The sequence below is a fragment of the Phymastichus coffea genome, unplaced genomic scaffold (assembly GCF_024137745.1).
Source record: "Phymastichus coffea isolate CEN01 unplaced genomic scaffold, Cenicafe_Pcof_1.1 PCOF00017, whole genome shotgun sequence".
In the NCBI taxonomy this organism is placed as follows: domain Eukaryota; kingdom Metazoa; phylum Arthropoda; class Insecta; order Hymenoptera; family Eulophidae; genus Phymastichus; species Phymastichus coffea.
Genome location: NW_026706828.1, coordinates 3,346,084 through 3,366,739, shown reverse-complemented (window position 1 = coordinate 3,366,739; position 20,656 = coordinate 3,346,084). Strand labels below are relative to the sequence as shown.

Below are 20,656 nucleotides of genomic sequence, written 5' to 3'. Positions count from 1 at the left end.
TTAAATTTATGTCAATTTGTCACCAGTAACTATTTTTTTTAATACACATTGTTTTAATCCAAGCATTAGATATTTCTCATTTATGACCAAAAGAGATTTTATAATGTAACGGGGATTTAGTCCGCTACAATATTTAATAACCGAGAGGTGCGTAATAGATGACGGAGCGAGCTCGTGCAACGGATTTGCACGACCGGCCCAGTAGCACAGACTGCCGATGGATTCGCCGGGTGGCAACGGCCCGCGGAGAGCGTCGTAGGTCGCGTAGCTGAAATCGCGAAGGTGTAGGAAACGAAAGGAATGATAGAAGGCGCAGAGTGAAAGAGGCGATAGGTGTAATAGAAATATATATTCAACGTGTATTTGTACAGGGCGGTGCAGAGAGAGAAGCAAAGCGGATAATGCGAGAGAGACGCAAAGAACGAGTGGTACTTACATCAGCTGCCGCTGTCGGCGAGATTAGCCACGAGGCTCGACAATAAAAGTTCGGTCTATCGAACGCCGATACACGCCGCAACCGGTAGCACTCAATTTAGCACTCGATCTATCACTCAAATTAACCACGAGGCGACGCAAAATCACAAAACGAATCTAGTCGTCAATGGCACAGCCAAGCTATGAATTTCTAACGCAGTCGCACGCGTGTCACCAATTCGAGAGGCGTCAACTAATTGCCTCCTTTGTCAAGCAGCACCTCTCTTTCGCGGCACCCCGGCTCGCCAGTCCTACCAACTTACGCGGTCTCTCTCTCTGCTAGCGTTCTCTCTCTTACCTTAGTTCAGCTGCTGTCGTCCACTGCGGCTGCTAGTAGTATAATATAAAAGTAGATACATGAATATGTACATATATTATTGTTATATAATTAATGTGGAGAGAGAGACATAACGAGTTGTTGACAAACTCGTTATAATAAAAAATCTTGAAATTACTGTAAAAAAGATATTTATTTGAATACGTAAGTAAATATTCTTAAAGTGTTTCGAATATAATTTCGTAATTATATTGCATTTTATAAATATTAAATAATTTGTAAAAGGAGAGTTTCTTCCTAACTCTCTCAACGAATGCGGCGTGTAGCAATCCCCACAAGAGATACCGTGTAAAGGGAGAGTCTTTTTCACAATTAATGTTTGCCTGCCACTCTATTTACTAAATTAGTTACGCGGGAATTCGGAAGATAAAAATGCTTTGGCTACTAAGCAACCTGCGTGCAGGTTGCGACGTTCGTTCGCGAGAGAGGTTAAGAGAGGATGGGAAAAACAGGAAATCAAAAGTAAACCCAAATCTAAATAAATCACAATACTGATAATTTATTTAATTACAAAGAAAGATAAATGAAAATTACAATTTCAATTAAAGAAGGAAAAAAACAAAGAATAATTATAATAAAGAAATAGAGTCTTTCACGGACCTATCCTGTCCGGACAAACGCTCGGTGCGAAACGGAATTCAAGACGAGACGCTCATCCGCTGTAAATCGGCATTGCTGCACGGCATGCAGTAGTGAGTCTCTCCGGCAGACTCGGACAGTGAAAGGTTGCTCAGCGATTGCTTTTTTGTTCACCGCGGAGCACCTGGTCATCCGGAGTCCACGACACTGCGATCGCCATGCGCATACCGGTGACGAACGGAAAGCGAGGAAAGAGAGAAAAGAGAGAGAGAGCTCACATTAGGTTGGTCGACTCGAGCTTCCAATCTTCTCCTCTAGTGGATCCGGGCGCTTGGCCATGAAATAAACGCCGACGAATATGCTACAAAGGCCGGGGACGATCCTGTTTTTCGTAACCAACAGCAACAAAACTAAACGCAGAGTCCTACAGCGATTCACGGCATTAAGTACTCGTCATCCTTGTAGTTAGTACCACTCAAGTCTCATCGAGCAGAATCCAGCAATTGAATACTCGGGCATCGATGGTGATGAAACAAGACGCTGATGGATGTACTGTAGAGGCTAGGGATAACCCGACTCACCAAACCAATCGCTAACGAAACGAAACCAAACCGCAGATTTCTGCAGCAATGTGCGACGCTAAAACTAAGTCGCTCTTCTTGCTGCTACTACCGGCGATCTACCAAGCCGAATGTATACACCTAAACTGTCCTTTTTTGTCTTCTTTCGCTCTCTTTTATTTTCTCTTTCCTCCCCCGCGTGCTATCTTGCTCTCATTCACGCAGCTCATTCGTTCTCCTAAGCCACTAATCCTTACCTCAAACCAATGAACTAAGCATCAGTAATGGGCTGATGTAATTACATTGATGGCCGGCTTAACGATATCACATGCAGACAGCGAGAGGCCAGGGACAACAGGGAAATCGCTACTAATTGTAAGCGGTTTTCCCCGTCACAGAGTTTATTATTATAATATATCAAGTATATTATATAATTATATATAAGTATATTATTAAAAGACTCATAAGTTCACTGAATATTTTACACTACTGTAAAAACGAGGGTCGTTTGAAAAGTCTGTGCAAAAATAAAAACTGCTTGATTTTTTTAATAAATCCTTTTTATTTTTCAACATAGTCTCCTTTCAGGCTTATACACTTCATCCACCGCTGCTCTAGTTTGTTAATCCCTTCCAAATAATAGGATTTGTCCAAGTCTGTAAAATAGGCATTCGTTTCTGCAATTACCTCCCCGTTTGAATAAAATCTTTTCCCCGCTAGCCATTTTTTCATATTAGGGAACAAATAGTAGTCCGACAGAGTCAAGTCTGGAGAATAGGGGGGATGTGAAACGAGTTGGAACCCTATCTCCATCAGTTTTGTGGCCGCAACTGCTGAGGCGTGAGCTGGCGCATTGTCGTGGTGGAAGAGGACTTTTTTGTGGGCTAATCGTGGACGTTTCTCTAGCAACTCGGTTTTTAAACGATCCAATAACGATGAATAATATTCGCCTGTGAATTCTTTGTGAATCCCAAAAGACAGTCTCCATAACCTTCCCGGCCGATGGAATTGTCTTCGCCTTTTTCGGAGCAGATTCTCCCTTGGTAACCCATTGTTTAGACTATTCTTTGGTCTCAGGAGTGTAGTCATGTATCCATGTTTCATCTACAGTGATGAAACGACGCTTAAAGTCTTGCGGATTGTGCTGGAACAGCTGCAAACGATTCTTACAACACTTCACACGATCTCGTTTTTGGTCAATCGTGAGCAATCGCGGCACCCATCTAGCGGATAGCTTGTTCATGTTCAAATGTTGGTGCAAAATATTATGTACCCGTTCGCTTGAGATGCCTACAGTACTAGCAATCGCACGCACCTTCACTATTCGGTCAGCCATCACCATATCATGGATTTTATCAATGATTTCTGAAGTGGTAACCTCAACAGGGCGTCCAGAACGTTCAGCGTCTTTCGTGCTCATATGGTCACTCCGAAAATTTTGACACCACTTATAAACCATTCTAATCAAAGGTGCACATTCACCATAATGTTTAACAAGCTTCTGTTTAATCTCCTGAGGCGTTTTGCCTTTGAAAAAGTAATGTTTAATCAATACACGAAATTCTTTTTCGTCCATTTTTTTACAACCACTCATTTTCTTTGATTGAAACGAATGTAAAACGCAAAGTAATTGGCCGATCTGGCTGAAACTTGGTGTCTGCTCTTCCAAGATATGCCACTAACTGAAAATAACCTTGATACGCACTAGTAGCGCCATCTCTCTGACTTTGCACGGACTTTTCAAACGACCTTCGTAAATATTACTTGAAAATTCTTACATATATTTTACTAAAATCAACGATTAACAAAAATTAAACAATCACGTTTGATTTATATTTTATAGCTATTGTCATAATAGAGTTTTGTTCCTTTTCTTTCTGACTAAATTCTGCATAATTAAAAAATTTACTATGTAATATTACTTAAATTAAAAATACCAAACGATCTAATTACATTTATAAATCCACTTTCCAAAATGGCTAATTATAGTTCTAATGAGATCGTTGATATTATATTAGTTTTAAGGGAATTTTATAGCAATTACGATATACCATTAAGGCTTTATGCTCAATCTTATTCTGAAAGGCAACATCCAGCTGATACCACAATACGTAGTTTAGTTTGAAAAGCTCATAATAGACATCTTGTTCATCAACGTCAATATCATGAGTATTATGAAAATGATGCGCGAATTGTGACTATTTCAGCAATAGTTCATCTTAATCCTCATATTAGTATTTGGCAAATTGAAAGAGAAAGAGACATGGGGGGGGATTAATAAGTCTTTACAAAAAGAAGGAAAAAAAGTTTTGCGTATGTAATTTTTTTTATTTTTCAACATAATCTCCTTCAAGGTCGATACATTTTATTAAACGGCCTTCCAGTTTTTTTAAGCCATTAGAAAAATATGATTTCTGAAAACCCTCAAAATAGGCATTTGTTTCGGCGATGACTTCTACATTCGACGTGAATCGTTGTCCGGCAAGCCATTTTTTGAGGTTAGGAAATAAGAAAAAGTCACTGGGAGCCAAATCAGGCGAATATGGTGGATTGTCAATTAATTCGAACTTATATCGTTAATTTTTGCCATCGAAACTGCACACGTGTGAACTCGAGGATTGTCTTGAAGAAAGAGGCATTTTTTTGTTAAAGTGAGGACGTTTTTCTTTGATTTTTTCTTTCAGCTAACCCAATAATGACGCATAATATTGTCCAGTGATCGTTTGGCCCTTTTCCAAGTAGTCGATGTATAGGTGATTCCATACGCATCCCAGAAAATCGTGGCCATAATCTTGCCAGCAGACTTTACTACCTTTGCCTTCTTTGGGGCTGGTTCTCCTGCGATAATCCATTGTTTGGACTGTTCTTTGGTTTGAAGAGTGTAGTGGTGTACCCATGTTTCGTCTACAGTTACGAGTCGACGCCAAAAGTCTTCCAGATTACCACGTATGCGTGTCAAAAGAGCCTCAGAGGTGACCACGCGGGTTCGTTTGTTTTCAACAGTGAGCAAACGCGGCACACATTTTGCTGATATTTTTTTCATCCCCAATTTTTCATGCAAAATTGAAATGATTGTACCCTTTGATACCCCTGTGGCCTCAACTTATTCTCGCAATTTTAATCTTCTATCACACAACACCATATCGTAGGTTTTGTTGACCATTTTGGGCGTACTCACTTCTACGGGGCGTCCTGAACAAGGTTCATCTTCTGTTGTTGTACGGTCGCGTTTAAATTCATTTACCCAGTTATAAACAGTCTGAAACACAGGGGCAGACTTACCATGAACGGCGTTCAACTCAACTGTGATTTCTTCTGGTGTAAGGTCTTTCAAATGAAAATGTTTTATCACTGCTCGAAACTCTTTTTTTTCCATTTTTTAAATAAACCAATAACTTTTTGTTCAACCAACGCTCATAAAAAAACGACTTAATGAATCGAGCTGAAACTTTGTACGATATCTAGTTAGTAGTATTGTTTGCCAAAAACATCATAATTTAAGCGTGACGAGCGCCATCTCTTGGATTTTGTAAAGACTTATTGATCCCCCTCGTACAAACAAAAAACTCTTCTTAGAATTTTAAGAGCCAAGCCCTAAATTATCACCCTTACCACATCACTTTTACACAGACTTTATAGCCTTTGGAAAATTATTACCTCAAATTTACAAATGACATGTATTTGTGCGAAGTTCATTCAGAAATAGATTAGTGCAGAGCAAAGGAAGGTTCCCTTAGACGTTACTCACGACAGTATAATAATGGTTAGTAATGGTGATACTGTGCTTAAAAAGGTTATTACTAATATGCCTCATGGATTTATAGTTATCATCCTGAAAGAAAACAACAGTCTTTACAGTAAAAGCACTCTGGATCTCCAAGACCAAAAAAAGCACGTCAAAGTCGAAACAATGTTAAGTCAATGTTGATTGTGAAGGTGTAGTGCACCACGAATATACACCGATAGGTCAGACAATTAATAAAGAATATTACGTTCAAATTTTGAAACTTTTTCGTGAAGAAGTGAGAAAAACCGCCCGCACTTTTGGTCAAATGGTGACTGGTTTCTCCATCACGATAACACGTCAGCGCATTTATCGAATTTTGTGCAACAGTTTTTGAGTAAACACAGTTATTCAGTTAAATGCGGATTACTTTAAAGAATGTCATCCGCCTAATGATGAAAAATAACGCAAGCATGGAGATATAAAGGTGCGCCCGATACTTTCCGAACAAATATCGTATATCGACAATTGTGAACGCACCAGATGATGTCTAGCGTCGTCCAATTGACAGCCTGGCAGATTGCTTTAATGTATAAATCCACTGTACGAGATGAACTACTATCGCGTAGCCACGTCATTTTCTTCGCCTCAGCTCATTCGCCAGCCCAGCTGGAGTCTTACATTTATTGATGTTGGCAATGATCGGTTCAGTGATGCTGGAAAAAGTGACGGAAGAAACAAAATCTTTTGAAGCCTCTGTCTGTTGCTCTCAGCTAAGTATCCGTTCGTCTCTTAAAACATCCTAAAAATATTTTTTTATTAATAATCAATTTTATTTAAAAATATTATTATTAATAAAAAACATTGTTCACCCTTAAAATATGTAACACAAATGATCATTTAAAAAAAAATGTTTTTTTATCAAAAGTTATGAAATAATAATTAGAGATAGAGGTGGAAAGAAGGTGGAGAAGAGAAGTGGAGTAGAGAGAGAGAGAGATTTGGAGAAGAGTAAGATAAAGCAGAGATAGAGGAAAAAAGAAAAGAGAAAAGTTAAGGTTAAGAGACAAAATCAGGAAGCGGGAAAGGCAGGTAGAGAGGAGGGGCGGTAAGAAGTAAGGATAGAGACAGATAGGGAATAAAGGTGGGATCACCCGCGGAATTAGAGAGGCGAATTAAGGCGTACGGGTTAGTGAAAGAAATGTTTGTGACAGCAGGAAAAATGAGAGATAAGGATGGAAGGATGGATAAGAAAGGCATAGAGGAGAAAAAGAAGAAAAGAGTAAAGGGGGCGAGGGGGAGAGAGAACGGAGAAGGGCTAAGGGAGAATATTAGAGGAGAATGAATTACGGCGTACAGGTTAGTGAAAGAAATGTTTGTGACAGCAGGAAAAATGAGAGATAAGGATGGAAGGATGGATAAAAAAGGCATAGAGGAGGAAAAGAAGAAAAGAGTAAAGGGGATGAGGAGGAGAGAGAACGGAGAAGGGCTGAGAATATTAGAGGAATTAAGTGAGGGAAGGGAGGAAGAAAGGATAGAAAGGACAGAAACGTTTAAAGAAATAATAGAGAAAATGGAAAGAATAGGAAGGCCGGTGGAAGAGTGTGGACGTGTCTTGGCTGTGCGTGCGAGTTTTGGTGAGAAAGTTAAAGAGGAAAAGTGTTGGAGGAGAGAAATAGAGGTGAAAACAGCTTGGAGGCGGAAGAGCAGTGGAGTAGGGAGAGAGAGGCTGGGAGAAGAGCAGGAAAAAGCAGAGAGAGAGGAAGAAAGAAAAGTTGAGGTTAAGAGAGAAAATCAGAAAGCGGGAAAGGCAGGTAGAGAGGAGGGGCGGTAAGAAGTAAAGGTGGGGACAGAAAAGGTAAGACAGAGAATAAAGGTGGGATCACGAGTAGAATTAGAGAGTCGAATTAAGGCTTACGGGATAGTGATGGAAAGATTTGTGACAACAGAAAAATTAAGAGATAAAGGTGGAAGGATGGATAAGAAAGGCAGAGAGGAGGAAAAGAAGAAAAGAGTAAAGATGGTAAGGGGCAGAGAGAGCGGAGAGGGGCTGAGGAAGAATAATAGAGGAGAAATGAGAGAGGCAAAGAAATGCAAGAGTGAAAGCGAGGGGAGCGAGATGGAAGGGGGGGGGAGGATTGGACAACACGATAAGAGAAGTGGGAAAAAGTAGTGGTGCAGAAGATATAATGGAAAAGATACGGACAGATATAAGGAATTTAAGAGAGGCATGGGAGGATGAAAGGAGAGAATGTACAGAAATGTTTAAATAAATAATGGGAAAAATGGAAAGAATGGAGGCAGAGGGAAAAAGTAGAGAGGAAAGATGGGAGAAAGAAGTAGGAAAAGTCAGGAGAGAAGAGAGGGAGAGAGAAGAAAGAAAAAATAAGATGAAGAAAGAAAGGAAAAAGCAGAACTTAATGAAAAGAAACTGCAGGAAAAATGGGGAGAGAGGACATTTTTTTTTATAAAAAAAATTCATGTCATCTTAAAAAAATTGCTCTGGTTCAAAATTTGTTTTTCAAATTTAAGGAAAATTTTTTTTGAGGTATCGTGAATTGAAGTATGGTATTTTATCAAGTTCCGTGCAGTTTTGAAATAAAACTAATTATTCTATGAAAGTTGATACAGTTAAATTCGAATTTTATAATTAGTGGGATTGCTTACATACGAGTACACACACACACACAAACTCGTACGCCGGTACTTTCTTAGTTTGCACAAGCAAAGAACAAGGAAACAGGGCGGCTAAGGGCTACGTAAGTATCTTTATATGCTTCATCACCAGAGGTAATTTTGGACTTGATCATCCAGACTTCTGACGGCATTCCTACGTTTCATCGGTCAACAAGTGATTTTCCATATCATTTTCATAGACAATGACATTATTTTCCAGGGGATAGAGGAAGAATTGAGACAATTGTATTCCGAGACCTCTTTCTTTAGTAATCAAGTTGTCACGCTGATGGCTAACGGCTGAATTCGATGGTGGTTCGTCTCCTTACTTTTGAGGTCTGCGAGAAGACGGAATATAGTTGTTAAAGCATAATGTGAAGCTGATTCTGGATAATACCTCTTTCACTGTCGCATAATTCTCAACCTAGACAGTTCAAATCGAGGGATATCTGAATTCACGACCATTTAGCCTACTTAATAGTGATGTGGAAGTTTTCGCCCTGCTCATTCCGAGTTATTTTTGGATTTTGGTAAACCTTTTTGTTCTCCCTGAACCTGCTGATGATTTGCAATCCGGTACTTGAACGGGCAACACAGCGTGAAAAAGGACCCCGGCCATGAGTATAAATTCGCTCGCCTTTGCGTCAGTTTCGGATTTAAATTCCAGCTTTGCTATATAACGCGAGTAATGAATGCAAGTGGAAAAAACTCTCAGCCCTCTATCTGACATGTCTTGCTTATTCAATGGTTATCTTTACGAATTTCTTCTTCTTACTATATGCTTAATAACTTAGCTCATAAGACGTTTACTCATATGAGAAAAAGTAGCTTAAATCAATCTCCTCTCTTAATTTAAATGTTATAAGTCCAATGACTTTTCTACGTTATTATCGCTATTCTGATCTTTCCCAGGTAGATATGATGAAACTAAGTAAAATCTCGCACAGCTGTTTAAGATTAAGAATTGTATTTTCGGACTACTTTGTCAAATTCACTGATGAAATTATAAGTTACTACGGAAATTTACATATTCTTAATCACATAGCTATCGAGGAGTGTTTCTAATAGGAGCAACCTGGAGTTGCCAATTTCTAAGTATTTCAACCTGAGATTATTGCTGTTCACATGGGAACACTTTAATTTTCTGCATTAAAGTCTGATTTAAAATTTTAGCTAAAGTTTTATCAAATTTATCACTTACATTTTTCTTGCTTATTTATTTATAAATATTATTTATAAATATTATTTAGAATAAAAATAAAAATAGTAGAGTAGAGTTACATAATTCAAGTTGAATTCTTAATCAATCTCGAAAAAAATAATTTTGTTATTATTTTATAGAGTTCCAAACTTTATATTGTAATTCATTACACTACCCTAGAAAAAATTCAGTTTGTAAATTTTAGAAAAAAAACTATAATATTGTATACCAATTTTCATTTTGTGAGATATTGGAATAGTAAGATAGTTCAAAAATATTTAGCTACGATTTCTGAAAGTTTACAAAAGCCGTAGCATTATTTCAAAATAATATTATAAATTTTGTTAAAGGATTGGTATCCAGACGATAGCAAAATGTATTACTTTATAAATCGTGGTACAACACAATATAAAAATAAATTTAATTTTGTAATCTTGGCTAACAATTTTAATAAACTGTAACGGGGTAAAACCGTTTAATTATTTTATTCGCGCAATTACACTAAAAGGACACGCGTAGTTAATTATGCTCAGTACGTAAATCGGGGAGCATGTGGAAACGTGCGTCAGTCAACCAGTAAGTCCTCTTATCTAAGGAAAGTGAGTGGAAGCTATGAGGTATAAGTGAATCGAAAAGCACTTGTTAGTAATACGAACTAGATCTTTTATTATTCCTCATAATCTAAAGAAGGTCGGCCCGCGCGTTTGTTTACATTGACGCTCGCTCGTCGGCAACACGTATTGCCGGGACGTTCGCTGCTCTTTGTTGTTAGAGCCGTTACACGCACGCTTCGGATATCGGAAATTAGTTATCAATCATGCAATCGCGATCGCGAAATGAAGCTGGCCAGCTTACCTTATATTTGCTGAGTATCGCTGTTTTAGCGCGTGGTTATCAAGGGCACGTGAATCGGCGGTGGCGATAGCGAAAGCGGGCGGACACAACAATGGTCAAAGCTTCACTAGTTCGAATTCTATCGCGCGTGTTCCGTCTGCTCGCGTGCCGAATTCCTTCGTTGCGTATTTCGTCCCCCCGGCAGGTGCTGCCCTCACAGGCAGCAGTTAAATTAGATTATCAGCGCTAATTTGACGTTTATGTCACAGCCCCCTCCCAGTCTGGGCCTACAGGGTCCTCGACGATAATCCTATTAGCGCTGCCTCTTCCGAGGAGGAGGAGGGAAAGGGTAATAAAGGGTTATAGTCCAAGTGATGTTAAATTTGTGTTTTATTGTACAGCAGGGCGACATATCGGTGGCCCTGCCCACGGGGGCAGGGAATCATCATCCAGCTGGTCTCGGTGGCAGTTCTTCGCCCTGGTCATCTAACGAGGGTCGGCCGCGGGCCTCCCACTCCAGCCTCTCTTGGACCAAGTCGGCGTGTTATCGTACGCGGGGGCAGCGGTCCGTGCGGGTCACCCCGGGGTAATGGCACACGTTGCACCCCTCCCACTGAGCGCGGGAAAGGGTGCCCCGTGGGAGGCCTCGCTCTCTGGGGGTCAGAGGCAACCTGTTTCTACGGTTCGGGGCGGACCACAACGGTCTTTCAACCGTGGGGTTCTCACCCGCGGGGCCTAAGACCACATTGATGTGGATGGGCCCCGTTGCTTGACCGCCCTGGCTCCCGTCCACATTCACCACCAGGTTTACCCCGCACGTTTGCGGGCCCTGGCACGACGTGACCCCCGACCTGGCTTCCGGAGCCGCTGTCCTGGCTCCGGCGATCGGAGGCTGGGGGAGGTTCACGGAACTGTCGCTCGCCGGGCCCTTGGTGGCCTGGCGGTGACGCTGCTGGACCTCCCTAATTGCCGACGCAAACTGGCGACGGCGGGACACCACCTTATCACAATGATCCAGGTCATCTGGGTGGTGCCCCGCGGCTGTGTACGCGTCGTACTCGGCGTACACAGCCCGTTGGAGGGCGTTGAGGGTTGTCCAGCCTCGCTCGACTTCCCTCAACCCCTCAACTATCTCCTCCCAGGTCCGTTTGCCAGACGGGGGCGTCTGGCTAGGGAACCTGGGGCGCCAGGTCGCGTCGGGAGCACCCTCTTCTGTTTGGGTGCCCACGGATGCCGTCGGGGCCTTCATGGGGATGGGTCCCGCTGGGGGTCTCGACGGTGGCGCGGCGTCGTCGCGCGCGATGCCGGGTGTTGTCGCCGGCGTTGCGGTGGTCTCCTCCGTCGGGAGCTCTTCTATGAGCACGGACGACGAGCTCTCGTGAGCTCGTACCCGTGCTCGCTCCTCCTCTTCCTTTTTGGCACCTATAAGGTGCAGGGCGGCATGCACCACCCCTTCAACGGCTGGACCCAAGTCCAAGCCGATGAGGGCGGCTGCCGCTTGCTCGAACTGTTCGAGCGTGATCTGCATCCTGTAATAACCCAGCAAGTTAGTATCCTGAATATCATTGGATATCGTAGGTGGGCGCCTGTTCGGCTGCCCAGGACCTTCGTCGCCGGATTCGAAGGTGGGGTCCTTGGCGTCGGTCTCCCAGGTCCTTCGTTCGCCGTGTATCATGCATTTACGATTGGCGCTTTCGGTGGTCTGCCCCTCTTCCTTTTCCCGATGATGGGAGGAGGGGCTCGTGTTGTCTGTCGATGTTGTGTGGTCTGTGTGGTTAGTGTGCACTTACGAGGTCTCCCTCGTGGGGGTTTCGTCGTATTAGTAGGAGAGGTATTTAAAGGGACTCGGCTGGGGGGGATTACGGCGAGTACGGCGAGGTGATTTCGGAGTTGTCGCGTCGTCATTTCGGAGTGTATTATCTGTAGTGTCGGCGCTCCCGTTTCCGTGTATCAATGTATCGCTCGCGTTGGGCGGGACGCTTATCGCTATGGTTCCCTCGGTGGTAGAGGTCTCGTCGTCATCTCGCGGTCGGGTCCCATTTTCCGGTATATCGTCGTCTCGCCCGTAGTAGGGTTTGAGGTCCTTGGCGTGTATTAGCTCCGTGACCTCCTCCTGTTGATTGGCGAGGCGATACGAGTTGGCACCGAGTACCTTCGTGACGATAAAGGGGCCTATGAACTTGGGTGCTAGTTTCGCGGAAATGCCCTGTGCCGCGCAGGACAGTATGCGATTCCTTTTCCACACCCAATCACCTTCTTTAAACCTGTGGTCCCTGTGCTTGGCGTTGTAGTACTTGGACTGCCTCAGGGACTCATCCGAGGCGCTCTCGTGAGCTTGCTGAATGGCGGAACGGCTATTCTGTATGTGCTCGTTCCATTGCCCGATTCGAAGCAAACTCTCCTCTTGTGCGGCGAGCTCGTCCATCCGTTTCCGGAGAGTATTCGGGGCTCCCGGTTGTCTGCCGTAATTGAGCATGGCCGGACTAACCCCGGTGGAACTATGGACGGCCGTATTCAACGCGAACATGAGTTCGGGTAGCGCTCGGTCCCATTCCCTATGATTCCCCTGCAGATACAACGTTATCATCGTCTTCAAGGTACGGTTAACCCTTTCCGTAGGGTTAGCCTGCGGGGTATAGGTTGGGGTGAAGGTCCGTTTTATCCCCTGATCTCTCAGGTACCTGTCCACCAACTGATTACGGAACTCGGTGCCGTTGTCGGACAAGAAGATCTTTGGCGTGCCGAAACGTAGAATTACCCGTTCCCGAAGTTCCTTCACTATCGTCTTGCCGTTAGCACTACGTATGGGTATACATTCGACCCATCGTGTGAATACGTCAATGAATATCAGGACGTATTCGTGCCCTCGTGGGCTCTTCGGAAAGGGTCCGGCGATGTCGCCCGCGACCACTTGCCAAGGCATAGACCATGTTCGGTCCTGCATCAGCCCGCGCGGCGGTCGCTGCTCGACCTGGCACTGTTGGCAGACCTGGCACTTTTGGACGTATCCCTTCACATCCGTGTACATTCCCGGCCAGTAATAGGACTGGGCGACGCGGGCGAAGGTCTTCTCGCGTCCCAAGTGTCCTGCCGTCTCTAGGTCATAATTTTCGAACAACACCGCTTTGCGTTCTTCCGGGGGCACGACAAGTTTCCATTCGTCGCCATATCCGTCTCCTCCTTGGTGATCGTAGCTCGGCTTTCGGTGATACATCACCCGGCCGACGACCTTCCAATTCGGGTATCTCTCTGGATGGCTCTCGACGCGTCGGAATTGATCCGTGTACCAGGCGCTGTCCCTTGACTTCGGTTGGTCCATTGCGCCAACCTCCGCTTTCGTGGGCTCAAAAGCGCGTGATAAGGCGTCGGGCAACACATTGTCTGCCCCCTTTCGGTATTCGATCTAGAAAGTATGGCCTTGAAGTTGTAAGGCCCATCGGGCGAGACGTCCAATTGGGTTCTTCAGGTTGTATAACCATTTCAGGCTATTGTGGTCAGTTACCACCCTGAACGGGTACGCTTCTATGTATGGGCGAAATTTTTGGATGGCCCACACGACCGCTAAGCACTCGCGCTCCGTAGCTGAGTAGTTTTGCTCAGCCGGATTAAGGACTCTGCTAGCGTACTCTATGATTCGGTCGCCGTCTCCTGCTTTTTGTATCAGGACGGCCCCGATTCCGGTAGCGCTAGCATCTGTCTCCAGCACGTACTGTCCATCGGGTTCCGATAATCCTAGGCATGGTGCGGACATCATGAGTGCCTTAATTTTGGCAAAGGCTTGTTCTTGTTCCTCTCCCCACACATATTCGCTCTTTTTTCCTGTTAACCTCGTTAACGGTTGAGCGTGTGTGGCGAAGTCGGTCAAGAATCTGCGGTACCATGAAGCAACCCCCAGGAAGGTGCGCAGCTGTCGCACGTTTCCTGGTCGTGGGTACTCCATGATAGAGCGCACCTTTTCAGGATCTGGCCTGATCCCCTCGCGGTTGATTAACAGGCCTAGGTATTTGGCTTCAGACTTGCAGAAGACGCTTTTCTCTCGATTAATCGAGAGGCCAGCTTCGCACAACCTGTCCAATACGGTTTTTAGATGTTGTATGTGATCCTCGAAACTGGACGATACCACAATGATATCGTCCAAATAGGCGAAGGCGAATTCGCCTAGTTCGGGGCCGATCACACTATCGATCAACCGCTGGAAGGTGGCGCCGGCGTACGAGAGACCGAACGGCATTCGTACGAACTGGTAATGTCCCAGTCCGGGTACGGTAAAGGCCGTAATTGGCCGAGATTCGGTCTTGAGTGAGATCTGGTGATACGTGCTACTGAGCTCGAGCGTCGATATATAGCGTGCTTTTCGCAAACGCCTTAATATATCTTGCATAAACGGCAAGGGATACGCATTCGGCTCGGTGACTTTGTTGACCTTTCTGAAGTCAATACTAAATCTGTACGAAGCGTCCTTCTTGCGTATCATAACCACTGGGCTCGACCAGCCACTGTCTGCTGGTTCGATTACCCCTTGGGTTAACATTTCCCTTACCAGTCTATGCATTTCCTGCTCGACCTTGTGCGATACCGGGTAGTAACGCTGTTTAATTGGCTTCGTATCACCGACCCGAATCTCGTGCTCGATGCCTGCCGCGCATCCCAAGCCCGTCGGGGCTCGAGATAGGGCCTCGTCGATGGTCTTCTGTAGCATGGTCTGTTGTGTAGCCGTAACCTCGGCTAGTCTGATTGTGGCTAATCTCGGACCAGCCTCCAAGCTAGCTACTTCTAACTCCATTTTGGCCTGTGATCCCTTGAACAGCAACGTGTTATTGTCGGGATCAGGTACCGCTCTGAACAACCTGATGAAGTTCACTCCTAAAATACATTCTTCGACGAGGGTAGGGAGGATGGTTACTCTCGTCGGCATCGTCAATCCTCCCACGGTGAATGGTAGCAGGGCGTGACCGACGATCGTTAACTTACGACCGTCTGGTAATCCTGCTGTACCCGCGTGGGTGGTGTCCAATCTGACGCCCAGCACAGACGCTATTTGTAGAGCATTACTACCCACGGCTGTGGTGGAAGCTCCCGGATCATAGAGGGCCCGTATTTGGAAGTCCCCTATTTTCACCGGTAGCCACCAACGCGTCTCCTGTTCCGGGGAATATCGGGAAACAGCTTCGACGGCTCCACAGCTTTGCTCCTTATTCATCATAGCGCTAACCATTGTGCTGTCGCGTGGTCGAGTGACGTTACTTGCCGTCCGAGCCCCTTTGGTTCGGACGATCGGAATATCCATGGGGTTACTCTTCGACGATTTACCCGCCTTTGCCCGTGCCCCCGAGGGCGTGTGCGATCCATACGTCACCGCCCCGGCTGGTTTAGGGTCTCTGGCTCTGTTAACGTCATTACCCTCATTCTCCACATGCACTCTACCGCCACGCTTATCTTTGGCGTCACTAAGGGAGTTCTCGTTCTCGACGCCCAACATGCTCGCTACTAACGGCGTGGGCTGTGTTGGCGGAGGCTGCGAGATCTCTTTGACGGGGTTTGGGTTACTGGATGAAGGAGTGGGATCAACCCCACCTATCCACTCCTTTACTCGTTTCCCTTATTGCATTGGGGACAGAACTTTCTGTAGTAACCCAGTAGGTCGCACTCGGCACATTTGATCGGCCCTGAGAACTCTCTTCCTCGTTTGCGGGGAGTCTCCGGCCTTTTAGTTCGGTCCTCGGAAGTCGAGCTTTTGTCGGCGCGGTTATTCTTCATTTCCGCCGCTATTTCCTTAAGGGACAACAGCATTTGGTTGAATACGTCGGTGGGTAGAACCTTCTTCTCGCCATCGACCGATTTTAGATTATTCCTCATAATCTACAGAAGGTCGGCCCGCGCGTTTGTTTACATTGACGCTCGCTCGTCGGCAACACGTATTGCCGGGACGTTCGCTGCTCTTTGTTGTTAGAGCCGTTACACGCACGCTTCGGATATCGGAAATTAGTTATCAATCATGCAATCGCGATCGCGAAATGAAGCTGGCCAGCTTACCTTATATTTGCTGAGTATCGCTGTTTTAGCGCGTGGTTATCAAGGGCACGTGAATCGGCGGTGGCGATAGCGAAAGCGGGCGCACACAACATTGGTCAAAGCTTCACTGGTTCGAATTCTATCGCGCGCGTTCCGTCTGCTCGCGTGCCGAATTCCTTCGTTGCGTATTTCGTCCCCCCGGCAGGTGCTGCCCTCACAGGCAGCAGTTAAATTAGATTATCAGCGCTAATTTGACGTTTACCGTCACAAAACACTAATTAAAAACTGAAAAGTATTTTTGTGCAAGCTGTCATGGTAAGAGTATATGCAGTGGAATTGATGGTACTTGGAAAAAGTTAACTAAGCGAAATATCTCATAAAAAAGACTATTTCAAGTTCAATAAAATTGCATGAATATGAAAAGTGTAAGCTTGAATACATTAGTGTTATATATTGTATAAACAAAAACATGTGATTAAAGTAAATAAATTATCAGAAGAATTTGCCTAACTAAATGTATACATGGAATGCGATTATTCTGTGTATTGATTTCTATAAGTAGAGATTAATATTTCATTCAAAATATCGCGTATTATTATATTTGTAATAGATAACGTACGTTATGTGTTTGCACTGTGTGTTAATTTATTTTATTGCTTATGGCAAAGCTTTTTGTGGCAATCGCATGTTTTTTATTGTTGTTTTTTATAGAAAAAATTCCAAAGAACACATTGGAATAAGAATTATTTAAATAAAATTTGAACTGTTTGAGTTATAAGCTAATGTTTAACAAGAAAATTGGTAAAATTGATTTTAACAGATAAATTTATTTTCCTGAATATTTTTTGATGTAACTGTTATTATAAGTATTTTAGAAAAGTTCATTCTGATAGGTCAAATGGCTGTGAGAATATTTACTTTCGAAAAGAGGCACTTTTTAATTAATGATTTTTTTTAAAATTATTATCTGTTGTAACGGGGTTAATACCGTTTATTTAATTTAAGCGCGCGATCGTATAGAAAGGCGCGCGTGATTACCTACACGTTCAAACACGAAAACCGGAGAGCAGGAGGGAACGGGTGTCAGTCAACCAACTATCTACTAATGCGGAATAAATACGTCGGAAATATTGTTAGTATCACAAGCGAGAACTTTTATTACCTCGTAATGTTACACTGTTCGGCCCGCGTCTTTATGTTTACATGCCGCGCGCACGACAACGTGCCGTGTCGGATTGCTCGCCGCTCACGGTTCGCAGAGTTATTACATGCACGCTTTTTGTTAAGTACGAGAGATTAGTTATAGACAATTCTATCACGATCGCGAAATTAAGCTGGCCAGCTTACCTTGTTATCAGTTGTACGATAGCACGAAAGTGAAAACGCTCTCACCTTAGTTGCGGAAAGGTCTGTCTTTGCTGCGAGGTATCTCGCATTCTCAGTTTCGCCCTCGATGGTGAAACTGCTCACTCGCACTCTAGCACGCACTCCACTCCCTCAGGCTATGGTACAGCTTCTCTCTTGTCGTCTCTGCACTCCGGGAAACTCGGGAAAACGTCAAAGGTATTTTCTGCACGGTTTGGCGATCCCCAACCGGCAGGTGCTGCCCTCGCCGGCAGCCGCATGGTTGGGCTGTTAGCGCTAATACGACATTTACCGTCATAGTGTGCAGGAGAATGAGAAAAATTTTTTATTTTAACATAACCATCAACTGTTTCAAGTACAATAACATGTATAATATGATTATAATACTATGATTTCAAGATATATATTTGGTTGAAATAATTTATACTAGTCTTATACTATCAATAGATTTCCCACTTCTTTTCAACTTGATTTTTTCTATAATGATTTCAATGATCATTACGGGCTTAGCGAAGGCACTATGGCTTTGACAGTCTTTTTAGAAAATATCTCTCTTTGTCAATGAAGACACCAATCTGAGAACTATTATTTTTTTCCATCTTTTGCCTTTGGACAGATTTGAAGTTAAAAGAAAAGACAAGTGTGCATCGCGAATACTTCTCAAATAACCACTTTCGCGAATAACAAATTAAATTACATAAAAAATTCCTACTAATACTTAATAAGACTATATTCTAAGCATTATTGAATACATAATTCAACCAATCGCTATTTTCATTACAAAATAAAAAAATCGTCACGTATTAAAAATATGTATAAATAAATGTATCATAACTTTAGACGAGCTTAGCGTAACAGTCACAGTAATGGTCATTTATAACAACGCATATAATTATGTAACCATGGTTCATAAAACAACTGTATGATTTTCGTAACGACACGTAAAAGTATGAGATATCACGCTGAGGGATACCCTGGGTAGTTGATAAACTTTGTTACATCATACACAACATATTGTCTTGATTCCCTTATAATTTTGTACATCATGTGAGAGCACGTATCTTTTGGCATCTAATAACTGTCGATAAACAGTATCACATCATGCGATATCCCATTGTTATTACTTACCATAAATGATTAATTTTGTAATATTATGTGGAATCATTCTCAAAATCATATTCTTACATATTCGTTTTCATTACATATTCTTCAGCGTTTCGATCAAAAAATTTTCTATATGTTATCTATTATTCTTTTAGTATCAAAGAAAAAGTTTATGTAAATAAAAAATTAAAAATTACTTAATAATCTTAAAATTTCAGGTCAGCTTATTATATGTCCGAATTATTATATATATATGGTGAAATAGATAATCGAGTAAAACCTCTTATATTTACTGTAAGAAAATGGGCTGAAAGTGTACAGCTTACGAATAAGATGGTTCCTGGCCAATGCATTACAAATTTTTCGTTATCATTGATGGTAATATTTTTCTTACAACAAAAAAAAATTTTACCTACTATAAATCTTCTTAAAGCACACGCAAGTAAGTTATCTGAAATAAACACAAATTTATAAAAATAGCATATTTTCCGCAAATTCAATATCTAAAGGTTAATTATTTTCTAGCACGAGATGACATTAGGATAGCCGATGTGTGTGTTGATTGCACCTTTCATCGTGATATAACTAAATTACAAGAAGTTACAAAAGGTCACAGTCAGGATTCTCTGGAAGAACTTCTTCGAGAATTTTTTACATTTTATGGAAATTTTGATTTTGAAACCAAAGCAATTTCCTTAAAGGAAGGACATACATTAGCAAAACCAGAATATTCTGCTCTTTACATATGCAATCCCTTGGAATTAACTTTCAATGTTAGTAAAAATGTAAGTTTCCAAGAATTAGGAAGGATGAGAGCTGCTATACGATGTGCTGCATGGTATTTGGAAGATGCCAACAGTAATAAAAAATCGGAAAATTGGGGATTAATTAGTCTATTTTTGAACAAGAGTATAGAAAAAACTTATATTGCACCATCGATTGACATTGAAGCTCTTTTTCAAAGTAACAAGGATTTCACAATAAAAAAAGATTCCAATGTAAAATCAACTCAAAAGAAAAATAAATCAAAATTTTCATGATAAATTATACATCATAAATTTACTTAATTTTTGGATTTATAGTTTTACATTTCATTGAATATAGTGTTAATATAATGTTCATTGAATATAGGTACTTAAATTAATCAAATAATTATTTGATCTATTACATTTTTAAGAGAATACCTGAAGATTTGACTTATACCTTCCGAGTCATTTGTTCCAAATTGAAATTACCTTGGAAATATGAAATCCGTTTTTAAGAAAAAGCACATATAATCTAAATTATATAAGTTATAATCAAATTCTTAAACTTGTTTTGTAAATTTGTAGATTTATACTACGATATTATAATTAACATTTATAAAGAGTTTGACATCAAGTCGTTATGTCTCTCTCTCTCTCTCTCTCTCTCTCTCTCTCTATGACCATAACATTAAGAATATCATATATATATATAAATGTTATATTATTTGAACTATATCTCTCCTTAGCAGCAGCAGACGACGACTACGGAGAAGGTAAGAGAGAGTGCCGGCAGAGAGAGACCGCGTGCACGTGTAGGCTTAGCGACATGTATGTCGAACAGCGCGCCGCGCACCGCGTGACGAAGGGCCAGCAATTAGCCGATAGCTCGCGAGCCGTGCAGAGGCATTCGATCGTGCGTGCGTTCATATTAGCTTCTTCTTTATGAATCGCCTCATGGCAACAGAGAGACTTTCAACTGTGATAAGTGAGAGAAGTGCAACTGTGCGTGCGATACTTCTCCTCCTTCACTACAAGCGACTGCAC

The 20,656-nt window shown here is 42.6% G+C and overlaps 1 protein-coding gene across 1 annotated transcript in view; it reads left to right on the top strand.

The window, feature by feature from the left end:
• LOC131675233 (poly(A) RNA polymerase, mitochondrial) overlaps positions 1–19,906 on the top strand; it is a 96,848-nt gene extending 76,942 nt beyond the window's left edge. Inside the window, exons 6-7 of the mRNA XM_058954140.1 lie at positions 19,085–19,308; positions 19,392–19,906. Coding sequence (XP_058810123.1) covers positions 19,085–19,308; positions 19,392–19,906 — 739 coding nt within the window. The remainder of the gene's footprint in view (positions 1–19,084; positions 19,309–19,391) is intronic.
• The last annotated feature ends 750 nt before the right edge of the window (positions 19,907–20,656 follow it).